The 22,863-nt window shown below is 59.1% G+C and overlaps 1 protein-coding gene across 2 annotated transcripts; it reads left to right on the top strand.

Annotated features, from left to right (window-relative positions):
- Positions 1 to 7,842: 7,842 nt before the first annotated feature.
- On the top strand, positions 7,843 to 22,757 carry DRG2 (developmentally regulated GTP binding protein 2). 2 transcript variants are annotated; one of them, XM_081218013.1, is made up of 13 exons: positions 7,843 to 8,029; positions 11,365 to 11,525; positions 13,073 to 13,162; positions 13,952 to 14,012; positions 15,279 to 15,369; positions 15,924 to 15,996; positions 16,114 to 16,204; positions 16,864 to 16,961; positions 17,201 to 17,277; positions 18,323 to 18,411; positions 19,140 to 19,198; positions 21,581 to 21,618; positions 21,975 to 22,757. In XM_081218013.1, exons 1-13 carry the CDS (start codon positions 7,966 to 7,968, stop codon positions 22,012 to 22,014), a joined length of 1,032 nt encoding a protein of 343 aa, XP_081074139.1. In that variant the 5' UTR covers positions 7,843 to 7,965; the 3' UTR covers positions 22,015 to 22,757. The 2 variants fall into 2 exon arrangements, with proteins under 2 accessions (XP_081074139.1, XP_081074138.1); XM_081218012.1 differs by having other exon boundaries at positions 7,847 to 8,029; positions 21,581 to 21,634.
- The last annotated feature ends 106 nt before the right edge of the window (positions 22,758 to 22,863 follow it).

Below are 22,863 nucleotides of genomic sequence, written 5' to 3'. Positions count from 1 at the left end.
AGCCATTTCGGGGGCCAGTTTAGCATTTGTGCGTCCTCCTTTCGCTACTCAGAACGGCAGTGCTTCGTGGCGCCCTTTCCCGTGAGGCAGAAGGGGCCACTCTCCCAAAACCGCAGCTCAGCAGCGTTGGCGTGGGGGAGGGCTGGGAGCATGAGCACTCCCAAAGGGCTCGAGGCTCACGTGCCAAAGTGTGTGTGTGTCTGTGCGCGTGCAGTTGTGTTGTTTCAGTGTTTAGAAAGCTTCATAGCGTGGCATCCGCTGTAGCACACAGACGTGGGCAGGACTTGGGGGATTGGCATTTGCTGGTGCTTTACAAGACTTGCTCAGAATACTGGAGGGAAAGCTTTAACAACGAGGTAGTATTTTAACCCACGGGAGCAAAACAAACGCGAGGTGCATGTCCACGGGCGGAGTAAGAAAGCACAAAGCCCTTCCGTCTAGGTGCGTGGTGGGGCAATCTTTTATTCCCAAGAAGTGACTTTCGTTTATTGACGTACGTACTGTATGTTCCTGAGGTTGAGTCAGGAGAAGCCTTAAAGGAGAAGTGTTGGGGAAGGTGGTGGGTGGGTGTCAGGGCTGCTGGGCTGTGTGGTCCTGAAGCTCCCTGCAGGGATGCACCTGGAAAGGCCAGGGCCTGGGGACCCTGGAAAGTTGCCTGGTAGCTGCAGTGAAGAGATGCTTCACGTCTGTCTCCAGGGATGAGTCAGAAATGTTTTCTGGATTTTAAAACTCCCAAAGGCAGTGGAGTGGCTGGCTCTGGTCAATCCCAGCTGGGGGCACAAGGCCTGGGCCAGCGCTGCAGGGCGTAACCAGCTCCTGGAAGGGTTCAGGTGCCACTCAGAATGCCGAGGGTGAGGTCCGCCTGGAGCCTGTCGGGGCCGCGTGTGTGTCCTCCAGTGGGCAGGGCAGGGTGTCTGTACGGCGCTGCTGCTCGGCTGCCCGGGCGGGCCAGGCTCTGTTGTGGGCTGGCTTCCTTGCTGAGCCAGGGGTCAAGTGCAGCAGTGTTTGGGGATGAAGAAGTGGTACCCTTTGCCAGCTCTTTGGGACACACCTGTGATGAAGATTGGTTCTCGTACAAACCTGTCTGTCGAGGATGCAGAAGGGGTGGTCTGCACATCCCCTGAGTAACTCCCAGACCATCTGCCCTGACTTAGTTCCCGAAGGAGCTCGGGCAGTCATCCCCAGCCGAGGTTATTCTTTCCTGGGCCTTCTTGTAAACCCACATGGCTCTGCTTCTATGTGCGGTGGTTTTGGTTGACTCTTGTATTCATCATCAAGAAACGAGGGCAGATGCATACTCCCTGCCGTCTCCCCCACCCCACCCTCAGGACTCAGCTCCTGCCCTCCACCCCGCACTCCCAGCCTCGCCACTGCTGCTGGTGTCATCCCTTCCCATCCACCCATCCTTTCAGACTTGACAGCGTCTCAGCTGCGGTCCCACAGTAACTAAGCGATGCCTCCCGTGAAGCAGACGGTCCATCTGCCTGCTGGTTCTGTGGTGATGTGCACAGCACAAACTCCAGGGGAGCAAAGGGGGCTTTTCAATGTCTTTTGCTTTCAGAAACAGGGAATTTATATTCTAAGGCCTTGAACTGATTTTTTTTTCTCATAAATAGTCAGATAAGCTAATTTTTAAAAAGAAATGCCATTGAGTATGTGCATTGTGGTTTAAAATTACTAACGAGTTCTGGGAAAGAAAAATAATACTTGATTTTGAATCTTATATGTTTTTAAAAATTAGATTTGAATGGGCAAAAAGTGAGTATTTTGTTTCTTTAGGGAGTATATGTGGAAAGGGTTTGAGGGTTTGGGACGGGAGAAGTATTTTGCAGAGCTATCAATGTCCAAATAATTTTTAAAAAATAATAAAGGTATTTAAGCAGTGAGTCTGTCCTATTTCTAAAGCAAAACGGTTCTGCTAGAAGAAACCAACCTCCTTTCTGGCCCCGTGGCTGTGGAGGTTTCTGGGCCCCCGCAGGGGATTCCAACACGGGGGGACATCTGCGTGATTAGGGGCGAGGCCTCCAGGCTTGTGAGCTGGCCCGCAGAGCGGGGTTACCTGCTGGGTGATGTCGGGGTAGAGATGCCAGCCTGGTACTTGGCTGGTGTGTGGACGGAGCCAGTGAGACTTCCTCCCCGTCTGGAACCTCAGAGCCCGGGAAATAAAGAGAAGGGACAGCGGTAGCCTCTCCCACGTCAGTGCTCACCTTCCCCAGGTGTGCTTGCTGTGTGCTGACTGCCGTCCTGGGTGCTTGTGACACGTCCACACGTGACGGGCCCCGAGAATGGCCTATGTCCCAGCAGGGGGATACATGCAACGACACAGTAAAGAATCCGTGTCTGTTAGATGGTGTTGAGGGACAAGCGTTACAGGGAAAGAGCAGGCAGAGGTGCAGCAGGCTGGGGGGCACTGTGGGTTGCGCTGGTTGAAAAGACGGTTGGGTGACATTAAGCAGAGACCTGGAGGTGGGTGCGAGCCACGCAGACATGTGGGGATGAGCCCTCCAGGCAGAGAGGACAGCAGCATGGGGTGTGTAGGAGCTTCGGGCCCTGTGGGACCTTTTCGGTCACTGTCGGGATCGGGGCTCTGGCTTTACTCAGAGAGAGGAGAGGCATCGGAGGGTGTGGGCAGAGGTGGGATGGGACCCTCTGCAGCTTTTAAAGGATCTTCCTGGGTGGAGGGACTGAAGGGGCAGCTGGAGATCAGTGAGAGCCCACTGCCGAGCTGGAGAGGGTAAAGCTGGCGGGCTGCCTGGGAAGTGGAACAGCGAGAGCCGGCCGGGGGGTCCGAGGCTTTTGGAAGAACCGGCAGCCTCTGTGTTAGTTGGGGTCGCTGTTTCATTTGTTCACTGCCGACGTTTGATTCATGGAGGTGTCGGAGTGGAGACACGGAGAGATTTGTATGACTTACGTTTCTCAAGAGGAGGGAGCACGCCTGCCACACGGGGATGCGTGGGGAGCACCAGGTCTTGGGCAGAAGGTAGACGGAAACCACGGTCTTTGTTGGGCTTTCCTGGGCTTTCCGAGGGAAGGGTGGTGGGGGAGGGGGGCAAACCATGTAGGGCCGGCTAGTTGGAGTGATTCGGGCGGGCCTGGGGCATGAGGCTGCCTGGCCCTGGGAGGATGAGGCCAGGGGTGGTGGCTTGACGGTTGCATGAGAAGGTATAGCAGCAGTGTGGGCTCCGGGATGGTGGCGTGTGTGGGAGAGCCACACGGGGGAGTGGGAGCCTTTGCCTCCCCTGAAAACGGGCTGGCTCTGGGGGGTCAGCAGGGATGCAGAAAATCAGAACCTGTAGTTGATGTAATTGGCCCTGTGGTGAGCGGATGCCCAGCCGACGAATCCAGAATCTAAGAAAGCACCGAGCTGTGATGGACAGCGGCTTCCAGGAAGATGCACCTGGACTGCGCATTCATCTCCAGTGCACGTGGCACAGGTGGGGGGTTCTGCCCCCTCCAGCCGTGGGCACTCGTGGCCACAGGCTGGTCCGGCTCTAACTGGGCCGCCTGTGGTGGCCCTGGGCCTGTGAGGATCGGGCAGTGGGTTTCTGGCGGCCGGGTCTGGGGGGTGATGTTGCTCCTGCCCGTATGCGTGGCCGCTCCCAGCTGGCTGGTGCCCAGGACAGCGGGTCATCGGGCGCAGCAGCCGACGGTGGAGGGGGTCTGAGGGGAGGGCATGGAGCTCAGTTTTGGACGCATTAAGTCTGAGGGAGATACAAGTTAGACTCCAAGTGATGGTGGCCGTGCGGTCCTGAAATTCAGGAGGAAGGTCTGGACTGGAGATGAGGATTGGAGAGCTGTCAGCATCTAGACAGGGTGTTTAAAACCATGAGATGGGGGCGCGCTCACGGATGGGAGGAGGATCCGCTGTGGAAGCAGAAGGATGTGGGGGAGGCCAGGGAGCTGGGGTCCTGCGGGCCGCGGAACAGCAGGGCCTTCAGGAGAAGGAGGGACCCACTGTGTCCATGACGCTCAGGGCTGACCATGGGGTCCAGCCGCGTGAAGGTCACTTTTGACCTTGAGGGAGCGGCTTGCACGGACTGGTAGAGACCAGTGGGAGTCAGAGCAAGTGTGGGAGGGAAGGGAAGTGCTCAAAAGGTTTTGTGGGCAAATTATTTCATACTATCATAAGTACTGAGGGTTTTTTTAAATTGTGGTAAAATATTCACAGTATACATTTACCATTTTAGCCACTTTGAAGTGTACAGTTCAGTGGCATTAAGCACATGCATCGTGTTGTACACCCATCACCTCCATCATCTCTGGAACTTTTCCATCTTCCCAAAGTGGAGCTCAGTCCCCATTAAACACCAACTCCCCACCCTCAGCCCCTGGCACCCACCCTTCTACTTTCCATCTCTATGGACCTGACGGCTCCAGGGACCTCATGTAAGTGGAATTGCCAGTGTTTGTCCTTTTGTGACTGGCCTGTTTCACTTAACAGGTGTCAGAATTTCCTTCCTTTTTAAGGCTGAATAATATTCCATTATATGTATAGACCGCCTTTTGTTTATCCGTTCATCCATCAGCAAACACTTGGGTTACTCCCAGCTTTGGGGTATTGCAAATAATGAACATGGGTGTACAAATTCCTCTTCAAGTCTCTACTTTCACTTTTGGATACATACTCAGAAGTGGAATTGCCAGATCATATGGTAATTCTATTTTTAATTTTTGAGGAACCTGCATACTGTTTTCCATAGTTGGCTGCACCATTTTATATTCCCAGCAACAGTGCACAAGGGTTCCACTTTCTCCGTGTTCTCACCAACACTTGTTCTCTCTCTCTCTCTCTCTGTATATATATATATACATATATATATATATATATAAAATACACACAGGCACACACATACACACCCCGTCCTAATGGGTGTGAGGCGTTATCTCATTGTGGTTTTGATTTGCGTTATCTCATTGTGGTTTTGATTTGCGTTTCCCTAATGACTAGTGATGTGGAGCATCTTTCCACGTGCTGTTGGCCATCCATATATCTTCTCTGGAGAAACGTCTACTCAAGTCCTTCATCCATTTTAAAAATCAGGTTGTTGTGGTGCTGTTGACTAATGACTTCTTTATATATTCTGGGTATTGACCCCTTATCCAATATATAGTTTGCAGATATTTCTCCCATTCCGTGGGTTTCCTTTTCACTCTGTTGATAGTATCCTTTGATGCACAAATCAAATATTTTACAGTTCCACTAGCAGCCACTTCAGAAGTTTGCAGACTCTTACTCAGAGATTCCTCGGGTGACATGAACACGCGAGGTTGGTAGTTGGCTTCCCAGGTTTGGGTTTGGAAGACCCAGACCTTCCAAGCAGGAAAGGCCTCGTTGCCTAGAAAACGCTTGATATTTAGTTCTTCTCCCTTGACCCTGGGAGTAGGCCTGATTTCACAATATTTATGAAGAAACAGACCCCCGGGGATTGCGAGTGAAGCAGACACAACAGCAGAGATGCCAGGACTCTTGAAATGTGAGTCTCATTCCAGGACATTTCCACCTCCCCAGATGTAAACCGGTAGTGAATACACCTCCGTGGGCACAAGGGTGGTGGCAGTCAAAGCCAGGAGCCACGTCTTGGGGCAGAGGGAATTAGAGGACCTTCCCCCTGCACCAGGCCAGGGCTCCACGCTTGCCTGGACTGCCCAGTTCCCAGAGGCTTTCACCTCCCATCTTCTCTGAACTTCACAGAGCCCACAGACATAGATGTTCTCCTCGCTGTCTGCCTGTTACCCTGGGGTCCCTGGACTTCACATCTCAGCCCTGCCATGAATAGCTTGAGCCGCTGGGCCAGGCACTTTGCATGGCTTGTAACCTTGCTTTGTCAGAGGAGGAGGAGAGCGGCAAGCTGGAGCTTACGACACCCCTGTCCAACCTGGAGTCTGGTGCATAATAGGCGTTTGGTAAACGTGGGCTAAGTCTGGGGAGGATGTGACACCCCCAGAGGACACGTGACTGACAGTGGCTTTGGCATTCAAGGAGGACTTATGAGCAAGCAAACTTTATCTGTTATTTCATTTTTACAGCAACCATGTTATCCCCGTTTTCAGGGTGTAGAAACAGGCTCAGAGAGGTTAAGAAATTTAACCAAGCGCACATAGTTATGAACCTTGGATCTGAACACAGCGTGATTTCCAGTGACCTGCTCCCTACTCCCAACTTTGTATTAAAAACATGCAGGAAAGTTGAAAGAATAATTCATACACACACACACACACACACACACACACACACACACACACACACCCTTCCCCCAGGTTCAACAAGTGTGAACATAATGCCACATTTCCTTCACACTTTCTCTGTGTATACACACACACACACACACACACACACACACTTTAAAGTATAGACATCATGACCTTTTACCCCTGTTGAGGACTGGATGTTTGTGTCACCTCCCCAAATTAATATGTTGATGCCCTAGCCCCCAGTGTGATGGTATTTGGAGATGGGCCTTTGGGAGGTTTTTGGGGTCAATTGAGGTCATAAGAGGGGGCTTCTCCTAATGGGATCAGTGCCTTTATAAGAAGAATCACCAGCGAGTTCTCTCGCTGTCTCTCTTTCCCACTGCGCACACTCCCCGAGGAAAGGCCACGTAAGGACGTGGCAAGAAGGCGGCGGTCTGTAAGGTAGGAATGGGACTTGCACCAGAACCCAACCATTCTGGCACCCTGATGTGGGACTTGCAGCCTCCGGAACTGTGAGCAAATTAAATTCTTTTGTTTAAGTGAATGGTATTTTGTTATGGAAGCCTGAGCAAAGACAACACCTGAAAACCACTACGTGCATCTGCTAAGAATAAAGAAAATCTCCTACATAATTACACCCAAGAAAATTAGCAATAACTCTGTAATATCTAATATTCTATCCAAAGTCAGATTTTTCCCAATTGTCCTAAGAATGTCTTCTCATAACTGCTTTTTAAATTTTCACCCAGATGGGACTTCCCTGATGGCACAGTGGTTAAGAATCCACCTGCCAATGCAGGGGACACGGGTTCGAGCCCTGTTCCGCGAAGAGCCCACATGCCATGGAGCAACTAAGCCCGTGTGCCACAACTACTGAGCCTGTGCTCTTGAGCCCACGAGCCACAACTACTGAGCCCACGTGCCACAACTACTGAAGCCTGTGCGCCTAGAGCCCGTGCTCTGCAACAAGAGAAGCCACCGCAATGAGAAGCCAGCTCGCCACAACTAGAGAAAGCCCGCACGCAGCAACGAAGACCCAACACAGCCAAAAATAAATAAGTATATTTAAAAAATTTTTTTCAACCAGAATCCAGGCAAGGTCCACACATTATATTTAACATCTCTTAATCTAGAACAATACTTCCCCCACCGCCAGCCCCTCCACCTACATCATTGACAATTTTGAAGACAGGCCACTTGTCCCATAAAATGTACCACTTTCTAGATTTGTCTGATGTTTCCTCGGGTCTAAATTCAGACACAGTATTTTTTGGCAAGAATTCCGCATAACAGATGCTGTCTATACTGCGTCCTATCAGAAGGTATCTGTTGGCAGGGTAGTAAGGCTAGGTTGGGGACCCATATTTAACCTCGACACAAAATAAGCCACCAGACTTTCGGCTCAGCGCCTTTTCTTTACACCAGCAAAGTCGGCTGCGTTGGGACCCGCAGTGCGGAGTCCACCGCGGGACCGTCCCTTTGTGTCTCCCACGCCCCGCTCCTGCACTTCTTCGCCTGGCCACGCCCCCGCCGGCTTGGCCACGCCCCGGCCCGGCCCATCCCCCAGCCCCGCTGGCCCAGCGGGCGGAACCAATAGCGTCTGGCACTGCGCTCGACGTCGCCCGCCCGGACTCTGAATCCCGGCGCTCCGGGCGCGCGCGGACGCTGTTCTCAGTGGACTTCCGGCGCACGCTGATCTGCCGCAGCCGACGGGCCGGAGTTCGCGGAGCCGCTGCAGTCTGTCTCGCCCGTGCGCCTGGTTCAGCCGCCGCCATGGGGATCCTGGAGAAGATCTCCGAGATCGAGAAGGAGATCGCGCGCACGCAGAAGAACAAAGGTGAGGGCCGGGCCGGCGGGGCGTCTGCAGCGGGCGGGGGTGGGGCTGCCGGAGCCGGAGGAGCCGGGCGGGATCCCGAGGGCGCGGATCAGGGCCAGACCAAGGGGCCGAGTAGAGAACCCCAGCATACGGAGCAAGCATCCGACCCGGAGAGGCAGGGTCGGGGTTCGAAGCCGGGTCTCCTGGCGGTCGGGCCTGGTGGACTGGCGCTCTGCTCCTTTGTGGGCGGAAGTCCAGGAGGAGACGCCCCCCCCGCCCAGGTACGGCCTCGCCAGCTGCCCGGAGCCCCTCGGTGGGGTGGAGGCAGTCAGGACTTGAGTGTGGCGGACCTGGGTTTGGACCGCGGCTCCACCTCGTATCTGCTGTGAAAAGCTTGGGAAGTCACCTCACCTCTTTGAGCCTCAGTGTCCTCCTCTGCAAATGAGGGTAATAACCCCGTGCCCCCTCTTAGCTCACAACTAGGTTAAACCAGATTCTGTTTGCAAAGCACTGGACGCATGTGAGCACCCGGTATTAAAGTGAATCCTGCAGCATAGGTAGCACTTGATGAAGCATCAGATCTGGGTGCAGACTGTAAGGGCTGCAGGAGCTCGTGAGGAGAGGAGACCGGTGACACCCAAAAAGGCTTCCAGGAGGAGGTGGGACTTGAGCTGGTTGAGGGGAGGGGATTCCAGGAGAGGGGCACTGCTGAGGCAAAGACACGGGAGCTGAGGTGAGCACGGCGTGTTCATGGGAGAGTGAGGAGAAGAGTCTAGATGAGAAGGAGGGTCTGGAGTAGTGGGAGATGTGGTTGGCTCTGGTGGGCGAGGCCCAGTGCCTGACCAGCCCTGCTGTGGGATTGCAGGAGCAGGAAGCAAGCCGGTGGTTGGTCTCAGTGTCTGTCCTCCCTTGGCTGTGAAGTTGGGGGGCTTCCTTCACTCTCATTCTGTAAATACTTGTGGAACCCTTACTAGGTGCCAGGCACTGTGGTTAAAGCAGTGAACAGCTGGCACATCCTTGCCCGCATGGAGCTGACCTTTCAGTGGACCATCTGTGAACTGGTAGCTGAAGACACAAGATAATTTCAGCCAATAATAAACGCTGTGGAGACAAACTAGGGTGATGTAGCAAGTGTGTCGGGGTAAGGGTTGGGGCTACTAAGGTGGGCTCATCAGAGAAGACCACCATGAGGTGGGGACGTTTGAGCTGAGACCAGAATGAGGAGAAGGAACCAGCCATGCAAAGACCTGGGGAGAGACTGTTCCTGGCAGAGGAAACAGCTGGTGCAGAGGCCCTGAGGCAAGAATGAACTTGGCTTGTTGAAGGAGCTGAAGGTCTGGGGCTGGAGTGCAGGATGGGAAAGGAGTGGGCCAGTTGTGTAGGCCTTGTAGATCATGCGAAAGAGTCCAGGTTGTGTTCTAAGGGCAGTGGAAGCTAGTGGAGGGTGTTAAGCAGCAGAGACTTCTGTTTTAAAAGTTCCCCCTGGCTGCCCTGCAGAGTATCATCCATGGGGCTCAAGGAAAGTAGCAAGGAGGCTTGAGATGCTGCCGCTTTGGCAGTGGTCCAGGAGGGGATGTAAAGGTGATTAAGGGATCAAGACCTAGTCCTTCCCTTCAGAGATGCTCAGAGTCTCATGCGCTGGGGTGACAGAAAGGACCACGTGAACCTGACTTGCTGAGCCTATCCTTGACCACTTCTCACTGCCCTCAATTCACTTGCCAAAACACTTCCTGAGCACCACACCGGAAGCTGGGCATCCTGCCCTTCTGGAGGGAGGGAAGCAAAGAAATAAGATTCAGTCGTCCCTTGGTATGGGGGAGGGGGGGATTGGTTCCGGGACCCACCGCAGATCCCACGATCTGAGAATGCTGCATCCGATAGCCAGCCCTCCCATGTCCACGGTTCCGCATCCACAGATTCAGTCAACCGCGGACCATGCAGCACTGTGATATCACTGAAAAAAATTCCCGTATAAGTGGACCCGTGCAGTTCAAACTCGTGTTATTCCAGGGTCGGCTCTAGTTTCAAATGGTGCTGAGAAGCCGTGAAGACAACAAAGGGGACCAGCGAGGGGCCTGGCAGGGGTGGGGGTTACTGCAGACAGTAATAATAACCAACTTGTATTGAGAGCTTACTATGTGCTGGTCATTGTTCCCAGAGCTTTCTTTAATTACAGAAATCTGCAGAAGTAGTTATCACTGCTAACATCCCTATTTTGCAGATTAAGAAACTGATGCACAAAGAGGTTAAGTAACTTTTCCAAAGTAAAATGGCCCGTAATTTCAGGATGGAATTCCAACACAGGCTCTAAAGCTCTGCGTGACATTGCCTCTGCACGACTGGGCAGGGGAGGCCTCTTTGAAGAGGTGACATTGAGCTGAGAAGAAGCCAGCCTTGGGAAGATGAGATTGAAATGGGGTAGCAAGTGCAAAGGTCCTGAGGCGAGAATGGGCAGCTGGACTGTGCGAATGAGAGGGACAGTGGTGGAGACAGGAAGTGGCCAGGCCGGTCACCTGACCACAGCAACATGACATGTAGCTGAGGTCCTGTACCACCCACCCGCCGCCCTGCAGTGCAGCTCCCCATCACTAGTGTAACTTATGTACGTGAGAATTTGGAAAAAATGGATATCAAGAAGGAGAAAAAGGAAAGTAATTTATAATTAAAATAGGGTTTATTTCAATAAGTGAATGTAGGGGCCCAGCCAAGATACAGTGGAGTTACAAAGAGGCGGTGAGGTGTTTGCACCTCTGGGCAGAATCACTGGGCATGTGGCGGCCACAGTGCAGATGATGCAGGTGTGTCGTGTGGGTGATTCACGTCCCCTGCACGAGGCCTCCCTGTTGGCAGCCTGGGGTCCCAAGCAGGCAAGCCCGTCGAGGTAAAGTTTCAAACAAAGCATGCCATAGTCTTCCCTCAACATACACATACTTCCACTCCTGGGAATGTCAGTGTCTGTTAACACTATAAAAATGCCCTGTGAGGCTCTGGGCCCCAGAGATCCTAATCCAGGCTCCCTCTGTGGCCCTGCGACACGGGACAGTTCTTGGCTCTGCTGGTCTGCCTTACACCTTGTAGAGCTGCGGGCTTCCCCGGCTCCTGCCTGATAAGTGCCCGTGAGGACTTCACCATCACTTCACCGTCGCAGCGACTCCTGAAAACACCCTCCAGGATGCCCCCTGAAGGGGGGTGGTGCCACCCTGGCTGAGAACCACGGACATTGGGTCATGTCTGTCTGTCGGTTGCTGTCTGGCTCTGAGGGCCCCGGCCAGCATTCGGTTGCGTGTATTTGGTTGCGTACGGGACCCTTCCAGCCCACCCGGGACACTCACCTTCCATCTTGTGTTGTCTTTTAGCCACCGAGTATCACCTGGGCCTGCTGAAAGCAAAGCTCGCCAAGTATCGGGCCCAGCTCCTGGAACCCTCCAAATCATCCTCATCCAAAGGCGAGGGCTTCGATGTCATGAAGTCGGGTGATGCCCGCGTGGCGCTGATCGGCTTCCCCTCTGTGGGTAAGGTCAGTGATGGGCACCGCAGGCCTCGGGGAGGAAGGTGGCTGGTCTCCGCTCTGCTGCGGCCGCGCCCCCTCCCTCCTCTCTGAGCCGGCTCCAGGGCGCAGGAGACCCAGCCTCCCCGGGCCCGGCAGGGACTCTCCAGCAGGAGTGGCCCCGCTGGCCTCTGCCTTGTCCCCGAGCACAGGCGTTCACTGAGTGTGCGCCTCGTGCCAGGCACGTTCTGCCCCTGCCCGCTCAGCCCCGAGCTCGTGGAGGAGAGGGGAAGGGCAGGCACGTGGAGCCGGGCGGCTGCCCTGTGAGCAGGTGTGTGAGCAGAGCCCCGAGGAGGGGACCTTGAGGCGGAGGCCGTCGGGGAGTGAGGGTGGCGGGGCGCCCTGAACTGACCGGGTGTGACCCCTGGGCAGCCAGCGAGCACAGCCAGGCTTTGACTCCTAGGGTGTTGTCGTGGATTCACTCGTTTTAGCCTTTTCTTTCGATCTTACTTTCCAGCCTGCAAGGCCTTCTCGCCCGGGTGAGAAGCCCAGGCCGGGAGGAGCCACTCTAGTGACCGAGAGCTGTGCCCTTGGGGTCTGGACCCTGTTGGGAATCTGGGCTATCTGAGCACAGGAGGGCGCGGGCCTCCCTCCTGCAGGGGCCACACAGGTTCGGGGGTGTCCCCCAGGTTGGCCTCTGGCAACCATGGCTCTCAGGGCCGCCCGTCTGTCCACACCTGTCTACCCCACCAGGTTTTTACGTTTCCTCAAGTTTCCAAGAGGCCCCCTGGGCAGAGACTTTGTGATCTGAGGCCTGTGATTCTTTCACGAGCCCTGTTTTGGGCTCCAGGGGCCTGAGGGCGTGTGAGTGAGCTGTGCCCCAGCTTCCTGCTGACTAGGATGGGGGCGCCGGGCCGGGCTGGGCTGCCCTCCTGGCACTGCCCACTGCTTTGCTGGCCTCTGGGCCACAGCGTCCATCACTGTGGTCGCCGCATTCCCCCTGCCTTGTCACCTCCTTCACAAGGTCGGGACCGGGACGAGGTCCCGGGTCCCCAGCAGAAGCAGGACTGAAGGCCGGGTCTCTCAGTCCCGGCCGGGTGTGGCCCCACTCCCACCTTGGGTCAGCCACGAGGTCCCATCCGGATCCTTCCGCGCTCCCCTCCCTCCCTCCCTCACAGCCCTGCGCCACCAGCCGGTGCTCTCAGGCGGGAGGGTCCCCGCCTCCTTGCCCTCCTGGGAGCAGCAGCTGTGTGCCGTGGGACTGACACCTGCTCCAAGTTCTCTGGGCCCAGGAGGGTCTGGAGGTTCCGTGGAGCTGGGGATGGGCCCCAATGTAGCGGGGAAACCCCCTTAGGAACCAGGTCCCTGTGTCCACCCGAGGCAGGCCTGGGGCCTCAGGCACAGGGCGGCCCTGTGGTGTTGAACCCCCCCAGGCAGGGCCAGAGGTGACTTTTCCAGCTGTTCTCATCACACCCCAGCCGGGTGGATGGGGGTCTCCCGGTGTCGCAGGCTCCCACACCTGGGCTTCTCCTGGAGGTGGGGCAGGACCCCCGCTGCAATGACCTGCTTTCTCCCAGTCCACCTTCCTGAGCCTGATGACCTCCACGGCCAGTGAGACTGCGTCCTATGAGTTCACAACCCTGACCTGCATCCCTGGGGTCATTGAAGTAAGTCGGGGTTTGCCAGATCGCGCGCGCGCGCGCTTGCGTGCGTGCATGCGTGTGTGTGAGAGAGATGTGCGGGGGGAGGCTCTGGGCTGAGCTCTTCTGCCCTCAAGCACGGACACCGCTGGGGGCTGGGGCTGCCGGGACCCCAGAGACGCCTGGCCCGTCCTGCAATCCTGGCTGGTTCCGAGAGTCTGCCAGCATGCACAGCTCTCCCCGGTGCCCCTCTGTGCCCCGCTGCCCTGTTCCGCCCCGACTCGGGTCACCCGTGACTGGCTGCCTGGCTCCTTCTGTTCCCAGAGAAGCTTTGGAGCCTTGGGTAGCTGGGGTTCTGTGGCCTTGGGCCTCCCACCGTGAGGCAGTTTCCTTGTGAAGAGCTGTTACCGTCAGCAGTGGCTGCTGGGGGCTTATAAAAACTCCCGCCCGGGCCTCCCTGGTGGCGCAGTGGTTGGGAGTCCGCCTGCCGATGCAGGGGATACGGGTTCGTGCCCCGGTCTGGGAGGATCCCATATGCCGCGGAGCGGCTGGGCCCGTGAGCCATGGCCGCTGGGCCTGCGCGTCCGGAGCCTGTGCTCCGCAACGGGAGAGGCCACAACAGTGAGAGGCCCGCATACCACAAAAAGAAAAAAAAAAAAAAAAAAAAAAAAAAACTCCCGCCCTCCAGGCGGCCCCTCGGCTCGCGGGACGTGGTCTGCGCCAGGCTGGCTGGGGTGGGGACGCAGCTCAGACTTGGCCCGGGAGGCCCCCTTCGCAGCCCGCCGGCCCCGCCTTACCTCCTTTCCTGCATCCTAGTACAAAGGCGCCAACATCCAGCTCCTGGACCTTCCTGGGATCATCGAAGGCGCAGCACAAGGTGGGAGGGGGAGCAGGTGGGGGGGCGGGGTGGAGCCCAGGCCCCCCTGTGGGCGCCTGTGGGTGGTTGACGGGAGGGTTGGGTTCACAGCCCTTCCCAGGGCCCAGTGCTCTGTTCCTGAGGGACTCTGGCCTCAGAGCTGAGGGGACCGAGGCCCAGGAGGTGGGTGACTTGCCCAGGGTCACACGGCTCACCAGGCAACTCTGGTTCCCACGTCCAGTGTGTGGTGGACCCCGCCAGGGATGGGCGCGTGGCAGTGGAGCCCTAGTCCTAGAGCCCTGTTCTCTGAGATGGGACACGCCCTCGGCTTTGGTGGCAGGTGGCTCCCTGCTGGGGTCGTCCCTCCCTTGCCAGGTGCCAGCTCCGTGCAGACCATTGGCTCGCTTAATCCTCTGACAGCCCTGTGACTGAGCGAGGGTCGTCATTTCCTTTTCACGGCCGGGAGGAGCGCGGGGACGGACGGCTGAGCGTCTGCCCTAAACGACCGTGCACCTGTGCAGGGACTGGAGTTGGAGCCTCCTCCTGGGGGTCCAGTGCCCACCGCCCTCATCAGGGCGGGGTCCTGCCTACTTGGATTGGCGTGGGCAGCGATGGTGGTCCCCCAGGAACCTGCCATCCCAGCCAGCAGGAGGAGGCCTGGCCCCCTCGGGGGAGGCTCACCCGCTATAGTCAGGAGGCCCCTGGAGGCCACCGGGGCCCCTGCTGTGACCTCAGTCCCCAAGTGGCTGCGTGACCTTGGCCTGGTGCCTGCCTTCTCTGGTTGTCTGATGGCAGGGTCTGACCTTGGTGACGGCTCTACAGCCCCTCCCCCTGTGCCTTCTGCTGCTTCCTCTCTGTAACTCTTGTTCTGGGAGGGGCAGACTTGTCACATCCTGGAACCACGTAGCTTTGTGGTCTTGGGCAAGTGGTTGAGTGTTTCTAAGCCAGGCCTCGGTTTTCTCGTGTCTGGAACAGGCAGATAACACTGACTGCCCAACGTGGCTCTGCGGGCTGAGTGAGCAGGTGGTGGAGGATCACCCAGCTCAGGGCCCACAGAGTCAGGGGGGGCAGTGGGGCGCGCTTCTCCTCCCCAGTCGCTGGTGTCGGGGTTCCTCCTAAAACACATTTCCATGAATAAGACAGGGCTCAGGAGAAGTGCCAGCCCAGGGGTGGCACGTGGCAGAGTCCGTGCGGGTCTGTAAGGGGCGGGAGTCTGCACCGTGGGCTGGGGGCATCCTGTGGCCCTGCCCACGTCACTGTGTAACCACGTTCCTCCCTCCTGACCAGGGAAGGGCCGTGGCCGGCAGGTGATCGCCGTGGCACGCACAGCCGACGTCGTCATCATGATGCTGGACGCCACCAAGGGAGAGGTGCAGAGGTCCGCATTTGGGACGGGGCGGGCTGACATGCCTGGGAAGGCCCTGCGGGGGGAACGGGACACTGCGGCTACCGCCCGTGTGTCCCTGAGCTCGTGGTGGGTGGTTCCGGGGTGCTTGGCGCTCTGCCATGTGGGAGCAGTGGCGGGACTGTCCACAGCTACACCCAGTGCAGGCAGCCTGGGGCAGCCTCCCCGAGAGGCTTGTGTCCGGAGGATGGGGCTGTGCTGTGCCACCCTGGCTCTGGCTCCTGCCTGCGGGGGCCTGGGTGCCCTGTTGCTGCCCAGCGTCTGCCAGGAGCCTGGCCCCAAACAGCAGAGCCTTGCTCACACCCTGGCCTGCGGCTGAGGGCACAGCAGGCCTGTCTGCACACTGGCCGCACACCAGGCGATCTCCCTTCGGACCGGCCACAGGGTCTGGGGCTCCTCCTCAGCACCTTTGGTTGCCGGGATGGGACATTCAGCGGCTTGTGGTCGGTGTGGGAGGGCCGGCCATGGCGAGTGGGGGCCGCATGGCCTGCCCCGCGCACCTGTGAAGGCCATGGGGCCTCCACCAGGTCCCTGCTGGAGAAGGAGCTGGGCTCGGTCGGCATCCGCCTCAACAAGCACAAGCCCAACATCTACTTCAAGGTGAGGCCTCGGCTCCTGAGCCTCGGCAAGGGGGTGGGACCAGCCGCGGCCCGCAGGGTGAGGGGTGCAGGCTGCAGCTGCCGCTCTGTCAGCATCACCCCTCCCTCTCTCCTCCAGCCCAAGAAAGGAGGCGGCATCTCCTTCAACTCGACGGTCACGCTGACCCAGTGCTCAGAGAAGCTGGTGCAGCTGATCCTGCACGAGTATAGCACCCTTCCTGAAGGTGCGAGAGGGAGGGGGGCCGTGGCCCTCGGGCAGCGGGGGCCCGGGTGACGCAGACTGCCCACATCACCCAGCTCCGTCCAGGCCGCAGGAAAGCTGTGGCCAGCTCACACGAGGCACTTCTATCTCCTTTGCCTCACGCTCCCCAAGCTTCAGGCTGGCTGGGCCGCAGCCGTGCACTCCTGGCTCCTTGCAGGGTACAAGGCTGGTCACGTGTGGAAGGAAGACGAGATGGCGAGGGACAGGGCCTCCTGGGCTGGGGAGGCCTCGGGGGGTGGTCAGGCTGGGGGCGGTGGTTGGAGCGGAGGCAGGGCGGCCGCGGACGGTAGCTCGCATCGTAGGGGGAGCGGGACCAGCGCTCCGGGCTCTGGAACTGGCTGCCTTGGCGATCCTGGCAAGTGCATCGTTTCTTCTGTTGTAACAGCAAAGATTTAAAATATTGATTGAACCCCTTACACGTTGTGCTTCCTTGAGAAAAGTGAGGGGGCTCCCCAAACGTTAAAATCATGTAAAACCGTGAAAGCAGATAACCTTACAGTCCCTCTTGGCAGCGTATCTCATGATCAGCTGTTTCAGGCTCTGCTGGCAGTGGGGAGTGGTGGGGGGCTGCTGGCGCGCAGGTTGCCCTTAACCCTAGCCCCTCAGAGATCTTCAACGCGGAGGTGCTCTTCCGAGAAGACTGCTCCCCGGATGAGTTCATAGATGTGATCATGGGCAACCGCGTGTACATGCCCTGCTTGTATGTAAGTGGTGCCAGCCCCCGGGGCAGCCATGTGGGAGGGGAGCCCTCACCCCAGGGACTGCTTGAGTCCCGCAGGCACCTCGGGCTTGACCCCGGAGTGCCAGCCCAGCCTCTCTGGGGGACCGGGGGCCTCAGGCCCCTTCAGCCTCTCCCCATCCTTGAGTCAGCAGGTGGGGCCCCGTTGCCACACTGCTCTGTTCCTCTCATCCCCCAACCCCCCCTCCCCCTTTCCAACCCCAGGTTTATAACAAAATCGACCAGATCTCAATGGAGGAAGTGGACCGCCTGGCCCGGAAACCTGACAGCGTGGTCATTAGGTGAGGCTCGCGGCCACCCTCTCTGAGTGGGAGTCCATCTGTCAGGCTCTGTGTGCCCCGGGGTAGAGGAGGCCATCCCGGTAGCTGCTGGTGACCTTGGCCGAGTCCCCTTTAACCTGTCTGGGCCAGGTGGGTGATGGGGTAAGCTCTGGTTAAGAAAACAGAAGGACTTCATCCACCAAGGTCTGGGAGTGAGAGTGGTTAGCGGCTTCGTGGCTTAGCAGTTAACTGCAGACCCCCAGAGAGAGCCAGGCTGTAGCCCGCTGCTCCTGAGGCCCTGGAAGATGTGGCTTCTGTCACCTCTGCTGGGAAGGAGAAGGGACTGAAGTCCTCGGGTGGGGGCTTCTCTGAGGGGTGGGTCCCGGGAGCTGCCTGCACCCCGGCACGCCATGGCTGCGGGGCCTCTGTCGGGGCAGCCTGGCTTTGTGCCCACCCTGCTGGCTTCCCAGCTCCACCCAGGTGCTCTGTAGCGTCACGGTGGCTTTGGCTTTTGGGGAGCGAGACCTTGGGGACTGGGGAAGAGGGGGGTCCTGGGCCCACTCGAGGACTGCTTCCTGGGCGTCCCTAGCGGCCACGAAGAGCAGCAGAGAGCAGGTGTCCTTCCCACAGGCCAGCTCGGCTCCCCTCCTGCTGCCGCGTCCGGGCTGCGTCCTCAGGGCCCTGCAGGCCACCCCTGTACCTGCTCACGTGCATCGCAGGGGAGGGCGGGTCCCCACTGAGGGCAATACAGCGGCAAAGGACCAAGCCAGGGGTCACCGCATTGCTGAAATCCCTGCCGGGCAGCCCTGGGCCACTCGGGGGGTGGGCTCTGCATTGTCATCCTCTGCCTCTGGCCACCCCAGCTGCCACAGGTGCCCTGTGCCCTCCACAGGGCCCTGGAGAGATGGCAGGCTGTGCTGGGCGTGAACGTGACAATGCCAAGAGGTGTTGGCAGCTGAAGCGCCGTCAGGCCTGCGGTTGTGCTGCCCCATGGGCGCCAGCTGGGCCGCACTGGCCTGGGTGCCGGGAGCCCTGGATGCTCTGACCGGCCCCTTCCTCCCGGCAGCTGCGGCATGAAGCTGAACCTGGACTACCTGCTGGAGATGCTCTGGGAGTACCTGGCCCTGACCTGCATCTACACCAAGAAGAGAGGCCGTGAGTCAGGGCCGCACGGCCCGAGAAGCGGCCGGGCCTCCCCCTCCCCCGGGCCGCCCGATCTGCACGCGGCGCCCAGAGCCCCGGCCCAGCCCCCGCCCAGCCAGTCTCTACATGACGGCTTTCTCCCGTCTCAGGCACCACCCTCTACTGCAGCCTGTCAGAGGCCTCGGCCTGAGCCCTTGTGGCAAAGAATGCCGAGTTCTGGGGCTGCTGGCCTTGAGGGGGATGTGGGGATGGGATAGACACCGCCAGCAGTGGCTCCCCGAGCAGTGACAGACGCTACGTCAAGGCTTTAGGGCGCTGGGCACACAGGGGCCTCCCCGACGTCCCACCCCCTGTGCACATGCCTCACACCCCACGGCCTAGCGGCCGAGTTTGGGCAGTTGGCGTCGACCTTGGCCGTGTCCGCAGAGGGAGATGAGGCTGCCCGACCGGAGCCGGTCCACCCCGGGTTCATCTGCGGGTCCCCTCGGCCGGGGCTCTTGTGGCTGATGGGCTTGCAGGAGTTTGCACCCTGGACTGGGGTGTAGTTTGATTTTCTGTGTTGAGTCAAGGCTGTAGAAGTCTGTTCGGGGCTCTTAGCGAGGGTGTGCCCGGGAGTGGGGGAAGGGCAGGCCAAGGCCGGAGACTGGAAGGGCCTCCGTTTCCTGTGGAGGGGGGCTGCGTGGCAGTGGGCCCTGACCCTGCTGACTCCCCGCCCCGCCCCGCCCCGTCCGTCTGTGCAGAGAGGCCGGACTTCACGGACGCCATCATCCTCCGGAAAGGGGCCTCTGTGGAGCACGTGGTGAGTTGAGGAGACCTGCCCAGGCCGGGGTGGGGGCAGCTCTGCCCATCGCCCGGGGTCCTGCCTGACGTCTTCCCGGCCCTCAGCCGCCGCGTTGCAGTTGGGTGCTTGGACGCGTGTCCCGCCACCCGGCTGTAGTTAGGGGGTGGCTGCAGTTAGGGGGTGGCGTGGAACGGGGTCCAGTGGGTAAGGCACTCAGCTTGCTGCCCGGTGCGGGGAAGATGCCTGGGAAGCGGTCGTCACCATCCTGTCCCACCAGGGCTGTGGGGTCCTCGGGGCCATTCAGGCGTTCGGTCAGTAGAGCTGCCGCCCAGGATGATTCTGGGTTGTGCGTTCCCAGTCGTGTCTCCCCCATGCTTGCCTCCACTCAGCCCCCCGCACAGCCCGCCCCTCCACGCGCCCCATCGGCTCCGCCCCCAGGGGCTCAGTGCACCCAACACGCTAGTGAGCATCAGTGCCCAGCCAAGTAGCCCCGGTTCCTGCCAGAACTGGGGTCGTTTGGGGTCAACAGATGCCAGCCACCCAATCCTGCAGTTAAACAGTCCCACACCGAGGGGAGTGCAGTGGGGGCTGGCCGGCAGCACATTGGCACATGCCCTGGCCCTCTCAGGCCCTCTCAGGACGTGGGGCTTCCGCCACACCTGTTGGGAAAGCAGGAGAGGCCAGGAGCAGAAGGCTGTTCCACGCAGTGGGGCGGCAGGTGCAAAGGCCCGAGGCAGGAGTGAACGTGGACTGTGGGCCATTGGCTGCCAGCTGGCATGGAGGGTCGCAGGGTCGAAGGCAGCAGGTGCTAGAAGGTGGGGAGGGGCCTGCGGGGGCCTTGGTTCCAGAGCTTGGATCTAGTCCCAGCGAGGCCTGCCTTGCAGGGCCTCAGCCCTTCCTGGATACTCACCTATCACAGGTGCCATGCTGTGCACACAGGCCTGCCTGGGTGCTGACCACAGACCCAAAGTAGAGAAGCCAGTCAGACATGGGGTTGCACCCTGGCGCCCACATACTAACATTGAGGGGTAACCTCATCTTGGGGTAACTGAGCCCCCGGGGCCTTTGCAGTCCACCTAGTGGAGCTGACAAGAGCCTTGCCTGCACAGGATCACGGGCCATAAGCCCCAGGGGCAGAAAGGATCTGGCAGGGCCGTCAGGGGTGAGAGGCACCGTGGGCTTCAAGGGTCTCCCATCCACAAACAGTATTAAAGAGGATGACCTTAGGGGACTTCCCTGGTGGTCCAGTGGTTAAGACTCTGCGCTTACACTGCAGGGGGGTGCAGGTTCAATCCCTGGTCAGGGGACTAAGATCCCACATGCTGCACGGTGCAGCGGAAAAATTTTAAAAAGGAAAAAGGTGACCTTGGGCGGCCTTCCATCCTCCCTCATTGCTAGAGACACAAGTGCATAGGAACGCTTCTCTCCAAGGAGATCCGTGGAGCAGGCTCAGTGGGAAACAGCTCCTAATGACTTCGGTGTCAGGGATGCCAGGGCACGATGGGACCTGCAGCAAACTGGAGGGCACCCTCCCCATCTGCCTCGAGGGCTCCCAGGGTCCGGGGACGACCCTGCAACTCTGTGACCCTGAGCTTGTCAGGCAGGTCTAGTTCTGTCTTTCGGGGGCAAGCTGAACAAAACGTCAAGTGCACTTGAAGGCCAGAGCTGACCTGGACCATCAGATTTCATCTTTTGGTCTAGGAAACAGTGAGTGTCAGGACGGGTGTGTGTGCTCGTCCCTGCCGGCAGTGTCCTCTGCTGTGGCCACGCATCCTTGGTCACCCAGAGGAGGCCCAGATCCGGATGGCCCCCCGGAAACGTTCCTGCAGGTCTCATGTCTGGGCTTAGGCGTTTGGTCTCTGCCCGGGGCCTGTGAGGCTGTGGGCATGTGGAGGACAGGCGACGTCGCACTGTCCTCACCCTGGCCGCCTCCACCACGCCCGCCCAGCCCGTGCAGCCAGGGGGCCACATTCTCGGGGGGAAGAGCTGGCTGCCCTCCAAGCTCTCTTCCCTTCAGGCCTTCTAACAGCGCTGGGTTCCTGTGAACTTTGTCCCTACTTGGGAGTGCTACAGGACGTGGGCCATCCTGGGCTGGGGGGTGACGTGTTATGTGGGAGGTTCCGGGTCAGGGCTGCAGGAGGTGAGAGAGGCAGGCCCGGTGGGGACCCTGACAGCCGCCCTCATCCATCTGCCAGAGCACCTGTCAAGGCTGCCTTTCCAGCAGGGTGGGTGGGCAGGCCCAGGTCCTTCAGTGGCCGCGGCCCCATAGAGGCAGGAAGCAGGAGCGCCAGAGCAGCTGTGAGTGCAAGGCTGCGTGGGGACCGCCAGAGCACCTGCCCTGGGCCCGGCTACTTCCGGGCGCAGCCCGGGCTCACCATCCGTCTCTCTCCCGTCCCCCAGTGCCACCGCATCCACCGGTCACTCGCCAGCCAGTTCAAGTACGCGCTGGTGTGGGTGAGTCTTGGGCGGGAGGCGGGCACGGTCGCCCGGGGCAGCCTCAGGGTCAGGCAGGAGCTCCCGTCCTTCTGCATGGGGACTGGGGTGTCCGTCAGTCCTGCTCTGCGGGGTGTGCGGCTTGCATGCTGACCCAGACCAGACACAGCCCTCCCGCTTTGGGATCCGGGCCGGGTGGACCGCTGGGAGTCCTGCTGTCAGAGGCTGCAGGGTCTGCTGGCGCTGGGACCCCCCACTCTAGACCCCCCATCTGCACCTCCACCCCCTTCCAGTGACACTGTCAGCCTCGGCCGGGTGGGTACAGAGGCTGATGTGGTCCCCCATCCCGCTCCCCACTCAGGGCACCAGCACCAAGTACAGCCCGCAGCGGGTGGGCCTGACCCACACCATGGAGCATGAGGACGTCATCCAGATTGTGAAGAAGTAGTGGCCCTGCCCCCACCCCCAGTGGGACTCACCAGAGCCTAAACTGGGAAAATACAAATGCACCCCAGGAAGGGGTCTCTCATGTCTCTGCTGTTTGCAGAAATTTCTTCAATGGGCAGATGGTGGAGAGCATGCTGGGGCCTTAGGATGAGGTTGGGGATGGGCTGGGCTGGCAGCGTTTCCCGTGAGACTGGACTCTGGAAGCGGTCCTATTTGGGTCCCTGGGCCTGCACCTTCTCTGCCCCCTACCCGCCCCTTCCAGTGCAGAATGAGCAAGTTGCCCACCTGCCCCCAGCTAGGGCCTAGTGCAGATGGCTGGCTTGATGCTGGGCAGGGAGCTGGGCCTACTTGGGTCCCTGGCGGCCTCTCAGCTCCTGCCAGTTTTTCTGGTTCTCAGGGAGGGTGCTGCCCAGGACAAAACCCCCTATCCAACCCCCGCCCCAGGGCTGCCCCGTGATGGAAACCAGAGATCTGGGGCTTTAAAGGCCCAGCTCACACCCTCCACAGCCTGACCAGTCCAGAAGGGCCACCCCCTCCCAGCGCAGCCCCTGCCCAGCACACAGCCCAGGACCTAGCCCAGTGCAGATAGCTGGGGTGGCGGATTTGGAGTCTGGGCTCTGTGTTTTCTCTAAATACCACCCCGCCCTGCACCCCCAAATCTCTCGGCTCTCCTTCCTGAAATAAAAAGTGGAAACAATGCCTGTTCACTAAGGACAGTTTTGTGAGTTTGCTGAACTCGGTTGCCAGGTTGGTTCGGGGCAGCAGTGAGTGTGCGGAGCCTGGGCCTTGGGGGAACAGGTCCA

The sequence above is a fragment of the Mesoplodon bidens genome (assembly GCF_964165515.1).
Source record: "Mesoplodon bidens genome assembly, chromosome: 19".
NCBI classification, from domain to species: Eukaryota; Metazoa; Chordata; class Mammalia; order Artiodactyla; family Ziphiidae; genus Mesoplodon; species Mesoplodon bidens.
The sequence above is the reverse complement of the archived record's forward strand: the minus strand, read 5'-3'. Positions and strand labels throughout refer to the sequence as shown.

What these genes read in the sequence shown, in the direction of transcription:
- DRG2 (XM_081218012.1), top strand. Translation starts at nt 7,966, where the DNA reads ATGGGGATCCTGGAGAAGATCTCCGAGATCGAGAAGGAGATCGCGCGC. An exon ending in GCTTCCCCTCTGTGGGTAAG is followed by an intron (nt 11,526 to 13,072) that starts GTCAGTGATGGG and finishes GCTTTCTCCCAG; the next exon opens with TCCACCTTCCTGAGCCTGAT. An exon ending in AGCCCAACATCTACTTCAAG is followed by an intron (nt 15,997 to 16,113) that starts GTGAGGCCTCGG and finishes TCTCTCCTCCAG; the next exon opens with CCCAAGAAAGGAGGCGGCAT.